The 16,215-nt window shown below is 39.4% G+C and overlaps 3 protein-coding genes and 1 long non-coding RNA gene across 4 annotated transcripts; all 4 read right to left on the minus strand.

The window, feature by feature from the left end:
- Positions 1 to 1,587: 1,587 nt before the first annotated feature.
- LOC149039049 (BTB/POZ domain-containing protein 6-B-like) lies at positions 1,588 to 3,870 on the minus strand. Its single transcript, XM_089184389.1, has one exon. It carries the CDS (start codon positions 3,122 to 3,124, stop codon positions 1,724 to 1,726), a length of 1,401 nt encoding a protein of 466 aa, XP_089040515.1. The 5' UTR covers positions 3,125 to 3,870; the 3' UTR covers positions 1,588 to 1,723.
- Positions 3,871 to 8,615: 4,745 nt separating this feature from the next.
- On the minus strand, positions 8,616 to 11,867 carry LOC149039050 (BTB/POZ domain-containing protein 6-like). The gene has a single exon (XM_089184401.1). The coding sequence runs from the start codon at positions 10,811 to 10,813 to the stop codon at positions 9,389 to 9,391; it is 1,425 nt and encodes a 474-aa protein (XP_089040527.1). The 5' UTR covers positions 10,814 to 11,867; the 3' UTR covers positions 8,616 to 9,388.
- A 1,046-nt stretch (positions 11,868 to 12,913) lies between these two features.
- Positions 12,914 to 14,609, minus strand: LOC113665436 (BTB/POZ domain-containing protein 2). The gene is given in 3 exon segments (XM_027181120.2): positions 12,914 to 13,213; positions 13,215 to 13,725; positions 13,728 to 14,609. Coding segments are annotated over 3 exon segments (1,431 nt in total). The 5' UTR covers positions 14,488 to 14,609; the 3' UTR covers positions 12,914 to 13,053.
- An 838-nt stretch (positions 14,610 to 15,447) lies between these two features.
- LOC149039051 (uncharacterized) lies at positions 15,448 to 15,971 on the minus strand. The gene is made up of 2 exons (XR_016180307.1): positions 15,831 to 15,971; positions 15,448 to 15,738 (listed from the first exon to the last, which is right to left on the minus strand). It is a non-coding gene; the product is annotated as an uncharacterized LOC149039051 (long non-coding RNA).
- Positions 15,972 to 16,215: the final 244 nt, after the last annotated feature.

Consider the following 16,215-nt stretch of genomic DNA (forward strand, 5'->3'; position numbering starts at 1 on the left):
ACCGTGATTATCATACGATTGACTCTGATGTGGCGGTTCCAAAGGGGGTCAAAGCGCGTGTCTCATGCATGAATGCCTTAAAAACAAAATCGCGCAATAAATGCATAAATTACTGACGCGATAAGCACATGCATGCAATATGACACTGAGTTTCTAATTGTTTGCATTCTAAATGCCGCCCTTTTGGGTCTGATAACTAATATAAAGACGTGAGAACTTACAGCTTCTCCAATATTTTATCCTTGATATTATTTTCTCGGAGAGTTTACGTCGCCCACCCCAAGACCTCTTCCGTTTCTTGATTTCCTTGACATCTATTGAAAGTCATTTCCTGTACATTTTTTTCGTTCAATCGTTCTTCCCACACGTCTGTCGTTCATTCATTCTGAGACAACATTGATTTTAATGCAGTATAATATGTTTTGTAAAACCGTTCAATCATGCGGTATAAATCGGAGAAATTTTACTAAAAGCCTTTATACACGTCATGAGAAAACACAATTTAACCCTGTAATCCTTAAGAGGGATTGGCATCTAATTTCTCCTTGCAATATCACTACTGAACGAAACATTAAGGTCATGAGAATAAAGGAAATGATCTCCATGTATAGAGGCTCATGATGATTGAACAAAATCTTTTTGTCAGCACCTGAAGAAATGTACGGGGAACAGTATTGAGAATATACAGACTGATGTTAGGGTGGAAAGGGATAACACAATTTGAACCTCATCGCAAGTATAAAAGTGACCTTCAGTTCGAGAAAACCATGTGTACGCTTTGATGAAAACCAATGGGCAAAAGTATACTTCAAGCTCCCAATTGTGCGCTGTATACGCGATATGCAAGTGTTTCATAAATGAGAGTAGGTATTTAAGTCAGACAATGGTAATTTGCTAAATACACTTACACTATCGCGTAAATTCCATACTAAAAATCAAGAACTATAGAGGTATCTTTTTCATCTCTTTTAATCGAAAAATCAATGACAATACTACCAAAAACAGATCTAAATGAGGTGTCTACTGAGAGACTAGAACCCCTTCTTCGTTGTGGATTTCCAACAAGATATGATGACCAGTCTTTCTGCAAATACTTGATTTCTGGAGTATTCATCAGATTGCCTATTCTAGTAACGATAAATCTAACCCTCACATAGCAAGAAAAATTCGCTGTGTAAATTCTTTGGAGATCTGAACAACACACCAGTCCTCACTGAATGTTTAATTTTTAAAGTACATGAGTCGTCAGGCCATTAGCACGGAAATTAAGATCCAGTTTCCTCTTTAGGATATAATTGTGTAATATGCTGACGCAAAGATTGGCCAAAACTGCAGAATGGGGCCAACGTAAGAAATATTCCCTCAGTTTGCGCAATCTGTCGAAACTAAAATTTTCATGAGGCTAAGCTAATGACAAGCTTTTAATAGGGTCAAAACATATATTTTTCACGCTTCAATGATAGGGGAGAGTGAGGGGAGGTGAGGACATGTAGGGGGGGGGGAGGGGAGGGGGAAGGACATGTATGGGTTTGATAACCAAGTGAGCCAGCCTCGGCCGGAAATTATAACTGATTTAAAGTACAAAATAGAACTACAGCTCATTCTCGCTTGCATGCATATTCTATTGCATGCATATTCTTGCATGCATACTCTAAATGTGGGTGTCATGCACGGTTTTGTTTTCCTATTTTGGCTTTGTGCATCGAAATACATCGTAATATCGTTATTCAGGAGCTGTAAACAGAAGTGCCAGTACTTCTCCTACGTAATAAGCATTAGCCGGGATAGCCTCAGTGTATTTTCCGGAATAAACACCCGACAGTATGGTGTCTTTGTTAGCTGTTTTTGGGAAATACCAGACAAAGGTATTAGGGTCTTGTATGGGTTCAGTCGAAGTTTCAATGGTGTAGCAAGTATTCGTGCTCAACGTGAGAGGCCTGTTGAAGAGAACATTAAATGCCACTCGGCTGCCTAGAGTTACCCGCATTCCTTCCTCGACGTATTTGTAGTTTTTAACTGTTCTTAAAGTTTTGCCTCCGCGAGTGACGGACACACTGACAAGACGAACCGGTGATTTACCCTCGGAGGAAAAAACGCGTCTGATGATAGTTATACCGCATAGGGAAATATTCTTCCTCACTATAAATGTAAGCATTCCACTTTTCTTGTCACCGGCTATTGGCCCTGGCAAGGAAGGAAGACGAGGGTCAGGGCCATATTCGATACCTAACGCATAGGAATCAATTGACACATCGCGTTGTGTTCGGGAGTAAGACGAGAACTTGAACCTCCGCGAAAAGGAGACAGAAGATAATACCCTTAGAACATCGATTATCTCGTCTTTAGTCAATAAGTCTGAAGTAATTACCACGTCTGAAAACTCTTGAGGCGACATGGCTTGAAATCGAATATGCTCCACCAGATCCTCTCCTAGGAGTGACCTTTTGCTGGCTCCATTCACAGCCTTAGTTTCATCTGCGCATCGTTTTATCGCCCAGCGATCTACTGCTTTGAACAATGATAATTCGTCGATGCGCAACGAAGATCTTTTGACAAACTCGAGCAATAATTCATGACTGAGCTCGGAAAACGAATTGTCATTGATGATATCTTTTGCGTTGTAATCGATCACTTCCCAGCAACTCTCTTCGAGCTTTTCAGCATTTAATTTCCGAGCATGGGGGATGATATCAAAGGCATTTAGCGGCTTCATAGCTCCATCTAGAAAATCCAAACACTTCGTCACAAGCGAAGGAACGTCGTATCTATCAGCTAAATACCACATCTGGATAGCGTCATTCTCATCTTGGTAAGTCACTTCGTCGCAGTAAAAGAAACGCAGAAGCTGAAGGAAGATGTCTGGATCAGACTCCCTTATTTCAATCGTTTTTTTCGTCTCGCGCAGCTCCCCGTAAAACATAGCAAAGAACACAGGACTGCTGGTGGCGAGTACATATTTGTGCGCCGGAATGGCCTGCTTGTCGTGATCAGGAAAGGTAAAGGTAATATCACTCATAACAGGATTGTTAAACATGTGCATGTTTCTCTCCAGAATTGTGCTCTTACTGGTCTGCCAGCGTTCTTCACAAGCGTCAGCCATGTCGCCTCTCTGAAATTTAATCATGATTCTCGACAACTGTGGAACTGGATCATTAAAGTTCTCACGGTAGTGGATGCGCAAGACACTGTACCTTCATATGCAGGGAATATATATAACGGCGTAATATGCGACTAACACAGTCTCTATACTGTAAGATTTTACGCCACTAACCCAGTCGGTAGATTAATTATAATAAATTAATATATGATAAAATTAAATTACTGGCGTAAAATTTACATTATATATATCACCGACTAGAAGAAATTACGCCGTTAGTTACTGGCGTAAAATCTTCCATATAAGACCACCGACTGGAAGAAATTACGCCGTTAGTTACGGGCGTAAAATCTTACAGTATATAATATATTATATATTATATTATATTATATACTGTAAGATTTTACGCGAGTAACTAACGGCGTAATTTCTTCCAGTCGGTGATATATATATGTAAGATTTTACGCCAGTAACTAACGGCGTAATTTCTTCCAGTCGGTAAATTATATACTGTAAGATTTTACGCCGTTAGTTAACGGCTTAAAATCTTACATATGTATACACCGACGCACATAGTGGCGTAAAATCTTACAGTCTACAGACTGTGTTAGTCACATATTACGCCGTTATCTAACTACCGTCATATGCATTGATGCTTAGCCTTGCATGCAATTGAAAGTTACTGAAGAAAATTCAGGCGTTAACTTTGCCGACCGACTTGGCAATGAAAGGATTTTTCTAGCATACTTTCCAACTAATTTAAGAGATTTTTCATTAAAATGAATCCAAACTAGACAATCTGATCGAAATCAAACCTACTCATCAAGAAATTCTCATTGTAATATGTGTACGTAGATGAAGTAGCCTCGGGCTATGACTATTAAGCGGATGCAAACAACTTTATCGAGCTTTGTGTAAACAAGCCTTAATCTATTGATTTGCCTTCTTCTCCAAAACTTTACGTGAACATCAGCTTCTTATTGGCGTTAAGGCCTCGATTCTTGCAGCTGTAGATCTCCTTCAGAACCCTTAAGCCGCGGCAAGCGAAATTTATAGCGGATGATGTCACCTTGGTATATTCACCTTGCTTTATTCTAAACTTTCGAACATAAAACTCCAAGACTGCCGAAATGGAGGCTTAAAATCTATAAATTAAACGTCTTAGATATATCTTATAGATATATGCCATGATACTGGAAGTAATGGATAAATCTAAAGTTCCTAAAATCGTACAATCTATACAGAAACATCTATTATAGAGATACAAAGCTTAAAATAATTAATGTTTGCTATATTCCAATTTTTTTTTTGCCTTGTGTATTTTGTTTGCAGTTTCGGAATGAACAATCTACTGATTGGCTTGCTTCACAACAGGTGAAATTGCAATCTCTCTTGTTGAAACATATTCCTTTTATTGTACCATAAATAAACTCTTTGAATAGTGAAGAAATCGAATAGTGAACGCGTGCATTAATCAACACACATATTTCACTGCCAACTTTTTACATAGGATAGATACTATATTCTTCTCCTCGAGTTCGCTATGAGCTGCTGTTTTCATGAAGATAATCATAGAAACAAAATACTAATATAGTTTATGGGAGATTGAGTCATAGCGTTTGTTCTGCTTGTCCGCTGCATCATTTGATTACTTTGTAAACAAGATGAATTATCTCTCCCTTGTAGCCAACATTCATTGGTACGCTTTCGGTATAACGTCCAGAACAACAACAGAATACTAAATTTGACGACGAACGAAACCCAGATTTCGGTAAAGATTCCAGAAATGAGGCCGACCAAACAAACACAGTTTGTCTTCCTGTTGCATCCGTATTTGTTTCAATTGTGTAGCAAGTATCCTTGGTCAAAGGAAACGTTCGGTTTAAGAAAACTTCAATTTCTCCACGCTCTTCAGATCTGGAAGGCTTGGTAACAAAACTTTTACTGCTTACTTGTTTGATCGTTTCGTCTTTCCGAAAGACGGACAGGCCATGACAGGACGGATAATGCATGCACTGTAAGTACCTCCCGTCGTTCCATACAAAGCCTTAGAAAAGTTTTCTAAGGCTTTGTATGGGACAACAGGAGGTACTTACAGTCCACGCGTTTTTCCGTCCTGTCATGGATACGACTGCTTCTCACTTTGTCGACAATTATGTTTACACCATACAACATAACAGGCTTATTTACCATAAATGTTAACACTCCGCTTTTCCGCATACATTGTACTGATTCACTTTTCTTTTCGCTACGGTCGAATATGATTCGATTTTGGGGAAATTTTTCGCCCAATGAATGATATGAAATACTCTTAGGATCACTTTTTGCCCTCGGGACAGTCGAGAACTTTAGGTCATGGGGGACGGAGACCGCAGTTAACTGTATAAACACATCGATGATCTCCTCCTTGGACAAAATTTTTGAAGGTTTACTACGTCTGAAAACTCTTGAAAATCCGTGAAAATCTAATATTCCTTACCTGATGCTCTTCCAGTAAGGACCTTTTACTGGAACCACTGACAACCATGTTTTCCTCCTCACACCGTCTTTGGGCCCATTTATCCACAGCCCTGAAAAGTGATACTTCATGATCTATGCGTAGCGAAGATCGCTCGACAAAACGGACTAAGAGGTCATGTTCGAGTTCGAGAAACGAAACACTTAAAACGACATCTTTGGCGTTGTAATCGATCCCTTCCCAGCAAGTATCCTCCAGTCCAGGATGCCTAAAACGCCTTGCATGAGGGATGACGGCAAAGGCGTTTAATGGTTCATAGCTCCGTCAACAAAATTTACACACTTGGTTACGAGCGAAAGGACATCGTATTTATCAGCCAAATACAACAGATGGATGGCCTGGTTAACATTTTTGAAACTTTCATCGTCACAGCACAAGTAGCGCAGAAATCGCAGGAAAATGTCCGGGTCGCAATCAGTTATATCTACCGTTTCTTTCTTCTCAAGGAGCTCTCCGTAAAACATAGCAAAGAACACGGGGCTGCTGATGGCGAGGACATATTTGTGCGCTGGAATTATTCGCTTGTCGTGATTAGGAAAGGCAGACTTGATGTCACTTATAAGGGGATTGTTAAACATGTACCTGTTTCTCTTCAATATGGTGCTTAGACTAGCTTGCCATCTCTCTGAACAAGCAAACGCCATCTTGTAGTCATATAATTGACTACACCCGGAAGAAAGCGGAGGAAAATACTTAAGATGCGCAAAGAGTCAGACCCGTTCCCAGTCCTCTCTGATTTTTCATGTGCTAAAGTTAATGAAAGACTACTGGGGAGAAACGGTTTTGTCTCGAATGGAATACAAATACTTGTCAATGTGGACCTCAAACCCTAGGCGTTGCAAAGTCTGTGTAACATCTGGATATCACAATGCTCCAATATCTCGAACCATTTTGCTCGCCTGAAAAGAGTCTAGATACATAGTGACTCCACTGCTGCGATGTAGCAGATAACTAAGAGAAATAAGAAAATTCCTACATGGCGGCTTTTGCAGCGGAAAATACCACGAGACGAGCGAGGTGAATCAGTATCTCGGACATTGAGCTTGTGAACTACACAGAACCACACAGAATGGGATTAGTTCATTTTTCATCTTTTACACAAATTAAAAAAAAAAAAAACCAAAAATGCCACCAAAAAAAGAAACCTCTCTCTAAGTCAACAAAAAAGCTTTTCTGATCGACGACTCCCTTTTGATCGTTACAGGAGACGACACAGAGAAGTTAGATTTGATATTCACAAGCTTCTAGAAAAGAGAGACTACTTTCTTTTCTACCAAATTCAAACGTGGAGACTGTCTATGACATTGTTTTCTTATAGGTACAGTTAAACCTGAATAAAGCAGGCAACCTGTATTCAGCAGTCACCATTCCCCATGGCTGACCGCTTAATACAAGGAAGGAGGGATGCTGAAGCTTCGAATTGATCGGCGAATTACTAGCTTGTGATTGTTTGTGAATATGTTAACCCTTTATACCCTAACATCAGTATCCAGATTCTTCATACTCTTCTTTATACTTTTCTTTAGTACTGACGAGGAGAATTAATTTAACAATCGAAGTTCCATAGTTTGAAAATAATTTCCTATATTCTCATGATCTTAGTGAATAATTTAGCAGTGTTACTGTAGGGAGAAATTAAATGCTTGTCACTCTAAGGGTTTCAAGGATTAATTTGGATTTTACAGCGATCAAACGTCTGTGCATGTGCGAACGTTGTGGAGGCTGGCTTACAGGCTTGCGACAAGGCTAGCTTCGTGACGTGGTTTAAGGGTGTCCAAACCACATTGACATATGAACAAACCACCATAACTTTTCTGGTGAAGCTTAAAAGAAAATACTAAATCAGCGGGAAAGATGTAATCAAACAAGCTGTGTACAATAAGTCTCGAGTTTTTCTTTTCCCCACTTGGGTTACCTTTTACAGACGTTTTGATCGCTGTGGTGATTCTAGCAGCTGTGGAGTTGGATAAAATGAAGAACAAGCGAAATTAATGCGAAGAACAGACCCCTCCTACATGTTCTCATACCTGCATACCAATGCTTAGCCTTGCATGCAATATATAATTTACCGTACCGTTGTCGAGGAGCTCGCGGTGCATTAAATCTCTTCAATGCACCGTGATTATCATACGATTGACTCTGATGCGGCGGTTCCAAAGGGGGTCAAAGCGCGTGTCTCATGCATGAATGCCTTAAAAACAAAATCGCGCAATAAATGCATAAATTACTGACATGATAAGCACATGCATGCAATATGACGCTGAGTTTCTAATTGTTTGCATTCTAAATGCCGCCCTTTTGGGTCTGATAACTAATATAAAGACGTGAGAACTTACAGCTTCTCCAATATTTTATTCTTGATATTATTTTCTCGGAGAGTTTACGTCGCCCACTCCAAGACCTCTTCCGTTTCTTGTTTTCATTGACATCTATTGAAAGTCATTTCCTGTTAATGCAGTATAATATCTGTTTTGTAAAACCATCCAATCGTGCAGTATATATCGGAAAAATTTTACTAAATGCCTTTATACACGTCATGGGTTAAACACGATTCAACCCTGTAAGCCCCAAAAGGATTGGCATCTAATTTCTCCTAACAATATCACTGCTAAATAAAACATTAAGGTCATGAGAATAAAGGAAATGATCTCCATGTATAGAGGCTCATGATAATTGAACAAAATCTTTTTGTCAGCACCTGAAGAAATGTATTGAGAACAGTATGGAGAATATACAGACTGATGTTAGGGTGTAGCGGGGGATAACACACTTTGAACTTAATCAAGTATAAACGTGAACTATAATTCGAAAAAACCATGTGAAAGCTTTGATGAAAACCAATGAGCAAAAGTATATTTCAAGCTCTCATTTGTGCGCTGTATATGCGATATGTGAGTGTGTCGTAAATGAGAGTAGGTATTTAAGTCAGACAATGGTAACTTGCAAAATACACTTACACTGTCGCGAAAATTTCACACAAAAAAATAAAAAACTATAAAGTATCTTTTTCGTTTCTTTTAATCGAAAAAGCAATGACGATACTTATCCAAAAACAGATCTTAATTAGGTGTCTACTGAGAGACTGGAACCCGTTCTTCGTTGTGGATTTCCAACAAGATATGAGAACCAGTCTTTCCCCAAATACTTGATTTCTGGAGTATTCATCAGATTGCCTATTCTAGTAACGATAAATCTAACCCTCCCATGGCAAGAAAAATTCGCTGTGTAAATTCTTTGGGGATCTGAACAACACACCAGTCCTCACTGAATGTTTAATTTTTAAACTACATGAATCGTCATACCATTAGCATGGAAATTAAGATTCAGCTTCCTCTTTAGGATGTAACTATGTAATATGCTTACGCAAAGTATCGCCAAAACTGCAGAATGGCGCCAACGTAAGAAATATTTCCTTAGTTTGCGCAATCTGTCGAAACTAAAACTTTTCATAAGGCTAAGCTAATAACAAGCTTTTAATAGGGTCAAAACATATATTTTCAACGCTCCAATAGGAGAGAGTGAGGGGAGGTGAGGAGAGGACATGTATGGGGGGGGGGGGGAGGGAGGGAGGGGGAAGGACATGTATGGGTTTGATAACCAAGTAAGCCAGCCTCGGTCGCAAATTATAACTGATTTACAGTTCAAAGTAGAACTACAGCTCATTCTCGATTGCATGCATATTCTATTGCATGCATACTCTAAATGTGGGTGTCATAAACGGTTTTTTTTTCCTATTTTGGCTTTGTGCATCGAAATACATCGTAATATCGTTATTAAGAAGCTGTAAACAGAAGTGCCCGTACTTCTCCTACATAGGAAGCATCAGCCGGGATAGCCTCAGTGAATTTTCCGGAACAAACACCAGACAGTATGGTGTTTTTGTTAGCTGTTTTTTGATTGTTAATGGACGAATCAGGTTTATCTGACAGAGAGTGCCGCAGAGGTAAAGACCAGACCAAGGAATCATGGTCTTGTATGGGTTCAGCCGAAGTTTCAATGGTGTAGCAAGCATTCGTCCTCAACATGAGAGGCCTGTTGAAGAGAACATTAAATGCCACTCGGCTGTCATGAGTTACACTCATTCCTTTCCAGGCATATTTGTGGTTTTTGACTGTTCTTAAAGTTTTGCATCCGCGAGTGACGGACACACTCACAAGACGAACCGGTGATTCACCCTTAGGGAAAAAAACACGTCTGGTGATAGTTACACCGCATAGGGAAATAAACTTTCTCACCATAAATGTAAGCACTCCTTTTTCCCTGTAACCGCCTTCTGGCGTTGGAAAGTAAGAACGGTAACGAGAGTAAGGGCCATATTCAGTTCCTAACGCACAGGAATCAATTGACACATCGCGTTGTGTTCGGGGGTAAGACGAGAACTTGAACCTCCGCGAAAAAGAGACAGAAGATAACGTCCTTAGAACGTCGATTATCTCGTCTTTAGACAATAAGTCTGAAGTAATTACCACGTTTGAAAACTCTTGAGGCGACATGGCTTGAAATCGAATATGCTCCACCAGATCCTCTCCTAGGAGTGACCTTTTGCTGGCTCCGTTCACAGTCTTAGTTTCATCTGCGCATCGTTTTGTCGCCCAGCGATCTACTGCTTTGAACAATGATAATTCGTCGATGCGCAACGAAGATCTTTTGACAAACTCGAGCAATAATTCATGACTGAGCTCGGAAAACGAATTGTCATCGATGATATCTTGTGCATTGTAATCAATCACTTCCCAGCAGCTCTCTTCGAGCTTTTCTGTATTTAATTTCCGAGCATGGGGGATGATATCAAAGGCATTTAGCGGCTTTATAGCTCCATCTAGAAAATCCAAACACTTCGTCACAAGCGAAGGAACGTCGTATTTATCAGCTAAATACCACAGCTGAATAGCGTTGTTCTCATCTTGGTAAGTCACTTCGTCGCAATACAAGAAACGCAGAAACTGAAGGAAGATATCTGGATCAGACTCCCTTATTTCAATCGTTTCTTTCGTCTCGCGCAGCTCCCCGTAAAACATAGCAAAGAACACAGGACTGCTGGTGGCGAGGACATATTTATGCACTGGAATGCTTTGCTTGTCGTGATTAGGAAAGACAAACTTGATGTCACTCATAACAGGATTGTTAAACATATGCATGTTTCTCTCCAGAACTGTGCTCTTACTGGTCTGCCAGCGTTCTTCACAAGTGTCAGCCATATTGTCTCAGTGTAATTAAGCTCTAATTCTAGCCGTTGTGGAATTGGATCAAATGGCAAGTTCACGAATGTAAAAGCGGACAAAGCGCCTTTGTAATATTTATGAAATGCCTACAGCCTCCTCTGCAATTCAAATTTACGATAAGCAATTCGAGCGTGAAATAAATTTACTCGTATATTCTCCGACTTTTAAGAGGGTTTTTATACTAAAATGTATTTTAACAATTTGAGAATCATTTGATTGGGAGTCAATTAATGACTCATTGGGAATACCACTCAGTCTCATTGGTTAGGGGTGGATGTGAGCTAACTTTTCATTAGCAATTGCTCTAAAAAACAAGTTATCCGTGATGTTATCAGCTTGATCGAGCTTAGTAATTGAAAAATGCTAGCTGGCCGCTGCGAATGCAAATAAACCGATACTAAAAATAAATATTTTGGACGAAGACTGCTGACAACAACTTTTAGCCCAGCCAATGCAAGCTCGTGGTCTGATTTTCAGTATGTTATGATAAAGTAAATGGTTTATAGTCGAGATAACTGGTTAGGAATGCCGGGGAAAATAAAAGAAGAAAAAAAAAGTCTTGCGGTTTAAGTATGCTATCAACATTTTCTCCAAATCAGACACAGCACACTTTTCTCTGGTTACGTTTTTTCTGTTGGAGACGGAGTTAAAATAACCAAATTTATGTGACAGAGTTTCCAGCAAAGACATAGACCAGATGAAGAAAATTTGACCTTTAGCCTGTTGTAATTACAATGGTGTTACAAATTTTTCCATCCGAGCAAAAAGGCCTGTTGATTAATGATATTAATTATAATAACAATAATTCATGATCATTATTTCCACCAAAGAACTACAAATACTATACATATTAGGTTGGATAGCAATGAAAGGAAGCCCAAAGAAACCATGGTCTTGGAAAGCACGGCCATCCTTAGTAGTATCTAATTGTATATTACTAACTCAAAGGGCGCAACATTGGGGAAAGAGGAAAATAATATAATAAAAATTACGTACCACACAAAAACAGGGCAAAGCTAATAATAAAAAGCAATCAAGAGAAAGAAGAGTCTTAGAGAGATGTTATTTTTTCAACCTGTCTCTAAAAGTTGTCACACTTGTTGAATTTTAAATGTCTGAGCTGAGCTCATTGGATAAGAGAGAACCTTGATACTGACATGAAAAAAGCCTTCAGTTTGTTCTACACCTTGGGACATAAAAAGAACTTGCTTTTCTAGTATAATAGCCATGAATCTGGCCGAGTCGCGAAGGGAAACATCTTTGAGGGAATTGCATTTCGCGCACGACGTCCGTGCGATGAAGCCATTTCAATGTCGCCACAAATGTCAAAACAAGCGATTCAATGAACATTATATTCTCAAAATACAGTTAAAGATACACGGCTTCATTCAGTTAAACTGCAATCAATAAATCGTTGCTGAAAACAGCAATCATGCCCCCTTGATCACTCAGTTATCTTTTCTGTCTAACTCGATCGGAAGAGCCGTGACAATTCTTATCCAAAAGCAGGTGTAAATGAGGTGTCTGCTGAGAGACTGGAACCACTTCTTAGTTATGAATTTCCAAAATGATACAAAACCATTCATCCGGCAAATATTTGCTATCTGGAGTATCCATCAAGTCGTGCATCTAGTAACAATCGATAACGATCAATCTACCACTCCTGTGGCAAGAAAAATTACTGTAAATTATACGGGGAACAAATGAAACATCAGCCATCTAGGGATGCCTAATTTCGAAATTATTGTCACATTCATTCGCATGGGAACTTGACAACTTGATTCACCTTTTTCTTTAGGATATAACTGATATCATTACTGATTGGATATTGCAATGTATTATATGATTCTTCGAAGATTGGCAAAACTGCAAAATAAGGACAACCTGGGAAATCCCCCCTGGATTGCAAAATCTATCCAAAATGATAGTTTTCAAAAAGCTTGCCATAGGCCACTGTCGAGCTTTTAGTTAATGGGCCGAAATGTATATTTTCAACCCTACAGTGGTGGTGGGGGGGGGGGGGGGTGGGTGGGGAGGACATGTATGGGTTTGATAACCAAGTACGCCAGCCTCGGCTGGAAATTATAACAAATTTAAAGCACTAAACAGAAATACAGCTTATTCTCGCTTGCATGCATATTCTATTAACTAACAAAGTTAGTTTCATAGGTATTTGCAGTACTTTTTTTGGTTTTGTGCATCGAAGTTTGGGGGATTCATTTTCTTTTTTCTCTATTTGGCAGTGTCCAAGGCTCAAAGAGAAGTGCCAATACCTCTCCTTTGTAATGAACATGAGCCGGGATGCCATCTGTGTAATGTCCGGAGCAAACACCAGACACTACGGTGTTTTTGTTGAGTATATTGGGATTGTCGATGGACGGGTTTATCTGATAGAGAGCGCTGCAAAGACGAAGACCAGACGAAGACACTTTGGTCTTGTATGGAATTTGTCGAAGTTTCAATGGTGTAACAAGTATCTTCGGATAAAACTACAGGCCTGTTGAAGAAAACATCAATTTTCGCTCTATCTCTGAGCCAACGTTTCTCGCTAAATTTGTGGTTTTTAGCTGTTCTCAAAATTTTGCCTCTGTGAGCGACGGACACACCCGCAAGGCAAACCTCGGGTTTCCTCTTTTCAAAGGGAAGTAAAAATGTTGTGATCATGCTTACACCGTACAACCAACTCCTCCTTCTCACTGTGAATGTAAGCACTTCACTTTTAATAGACTCTCTTATCGGATATGGCACGGAGGGACACTTCCAGAAGGAGCAATATTCATTACCTAACACACACGAATCATTTGCCACATCGCGTTTTACTCGGGGACAAGATGAGAACTTGAACCCGCCGAGAACAGAGACAGATGAAAACTTCTTTAAGACATCTCATCTTTAGACAAAATATCTGAGGGAATCACCACGTCTGCAAACTCTTGAGATGACATGACCGGAAACCGAACATTATCTAATAGATCTTCTCCAAGGACAGAACGTTTATTAGCTCCATTCACAGCCTTAGTTTCATCTACGCACCTTTTTGTCGCCCAGCGATCCACTGCTTTGAACAATGATAGTTCGTCGATGCGCAACGAAGATCTTTTGACGACCTCTAGCAATAACTCATGACTGAGCTCGGAAAACGAATCATCATCGAAGATTTCTTTCATATTATAATCGATCACTTCCCAGCATATCTTCTCCAGCCTTTTATGGTTTAATTTCCAAGCATGAAGGATCATATCAAAGGCATTTAGCGGCTGCATAGCTCCATCTAGGAAATCCACACAATTCGTCGTGAGTGAAGGGATGTCGTATTTGTCCGCTAAATACAACAGCTGGATAGCGTTGTTCTCATCTTGGAAAGTCACACAGTCACAATACAAGAAACACAGAAACTGAAGGAAGATGTCTGGGTCAGACTCATCTATTTCGATCGTTTCTTTCTTATCACGCAGCTCTCCGTAAAACATAGCAAAGAACACAGGACTGCTGGTGGCGAGGACATATCTGTGCACTGGAATGCTTTGTTCGTCGTGATAAGGAAAGACAAACTTGATATCACTCATAACAGGATTGTTAAACATGTGCATGTTTCTCTCCAGAACTGTGCTCTTACCGGTCTGCCACCGATTTTCGCAAGCGTCAGCCATGTTACCTCAATGTAATTAAGCTCTAATTCTAGCCGTTGTGGAATTGGATCAAATGGCAAGTTCACGAATGTAAAAGCGGACAAAGCACCTTTGTAATATTTATGAGATGCCTACAGTCTCCTATGCAATTCAAATTTACGGTAGGCAATTCAAGCGTGAAAGGAATTAACTCGAATATTCTTCGACTTCTAAGAAAGCGATTCCTTGGTGTACTAAATGTATTTGAACAAACAGAGAACGATTTGATTGGGAATCAAATTGACTCACCGGGAATATCATCTAGACCCATTAGTTAGGGGTGAATATAAGCAAACTGTTCGCTAAAATTATTTTATTCTAAACTTTCGAACATAAAACTCCAAGACTGCCGAAATGGAGGCTTAAATCTATAAATTAAACGCCTTACCTTGTCTTTTGTCAGGGTCTTTTAAAATTCATCAGATATACCACAATATTAGAAGTAATGGATAAATCCAAAGTTCCCAAAATCGCACGATTTATACAGAAACATTTATAAGAGAAGCAAAGCATCAAATATTTAATGTTCCAATTCTTTTTTTTGCCTCATATATTTTGTTTGTTTATGTTGTAGTTTCAGGATGAACAATCTACTGATTGGCTTGCTTCACAACAGGTGAAATTGCACTGAATCTCCCTTGTGGTTGAAACACATTCCTTTTTATTGTACCATAAATAACTCTTGGAATAAGAAATCGAATAGTGAACGCGTGCATTTATGCATTTAAGCGGCCACCCATTCCCCATAGGTGACCGCTTAATACAGGGAAGGAGGGATGTTGAAGCTTCGAATTGATCGGCGAATTACTGGCTTGTGATCACGGTTTGTGAATATGTTAACCCCTTAAACCCTAACATCAGTATCCAGATTCTCCATACTCTTCTCTTTACTTTTCTTTAGTACAGACGAGGAGAATTAATTTAACAATCGAAGTTCCATAGTTTGAAAATAATTTCCTTTATTCTCATGATCTTAGTGAATGATTCAGCAGTGTTACTGTAGGGAGAAATTAAATGCTTGTCACTCTTAAGGTTTAAAGGATTAATTTGGATTTTACAGCGATCAAACGTCTGTGCATGTGCGAATGTTGTAGAAGCTGGCGCACAGGCTAGCGACGAGGCCAGCTTCGTGACGTGGTTCAATGGTGTCCAAACCACATTGACATATGAACAAACCACCACATGAACGAGCAAGTCGCGAAGTTTGATATCCGTATAACTTTTCTGGTGAAGCTTAAAAGAAAATACTAAATCAGCGGGAAAGATGTAATCAAATAAGCTGTGTACAAAAAGTCGAGAGTTTTTCTTTTCCCTACTTAGGTTACCTTTTACAGACGTTTTGATCGCTGTGGTGATTCTAGCAGCTGTGGAGTTGGATAAAATGAAGAACAAGCGAAGTTAATGCGAAGAACAGACCCCTCCTACATGTTCTTATACCTGCATACCAATGCTTAGCCTTGCATGCAATACATAATTTACGGTAGAGAATTCACGCATTAACTACGTTGACAGACTAAGAAATTGAAGGAATTTTCTAGCATATTTCGCCACTTTTTCATATGGCTTTTCACTTGAATGTGTCTGAATTTGAAACTCACATCGACATTCAAGCTAATCGTGCCCTTTAAAAATAACAAGAATTGCAAATTAAAAAATATGAATGTATCGGGTCTTGAAACTGGGAAATAAACGGCCCTTAGTAGAGAGTAC

The sequence above is a fragment of the Pocillopora damicornis genome, chromosome 10 (assembly GCF_964200805.1).
Source record: "Pocillopora damicornis chromosome 10, jaPocDami1.2, whole genome shotgun sequence".
NCBI lineage: Eukaryota > Metazoa > Cnidaria > Anthozoa > Scleractinia > Pocilloporidae > Pocillopora > Pocillopora damicornis.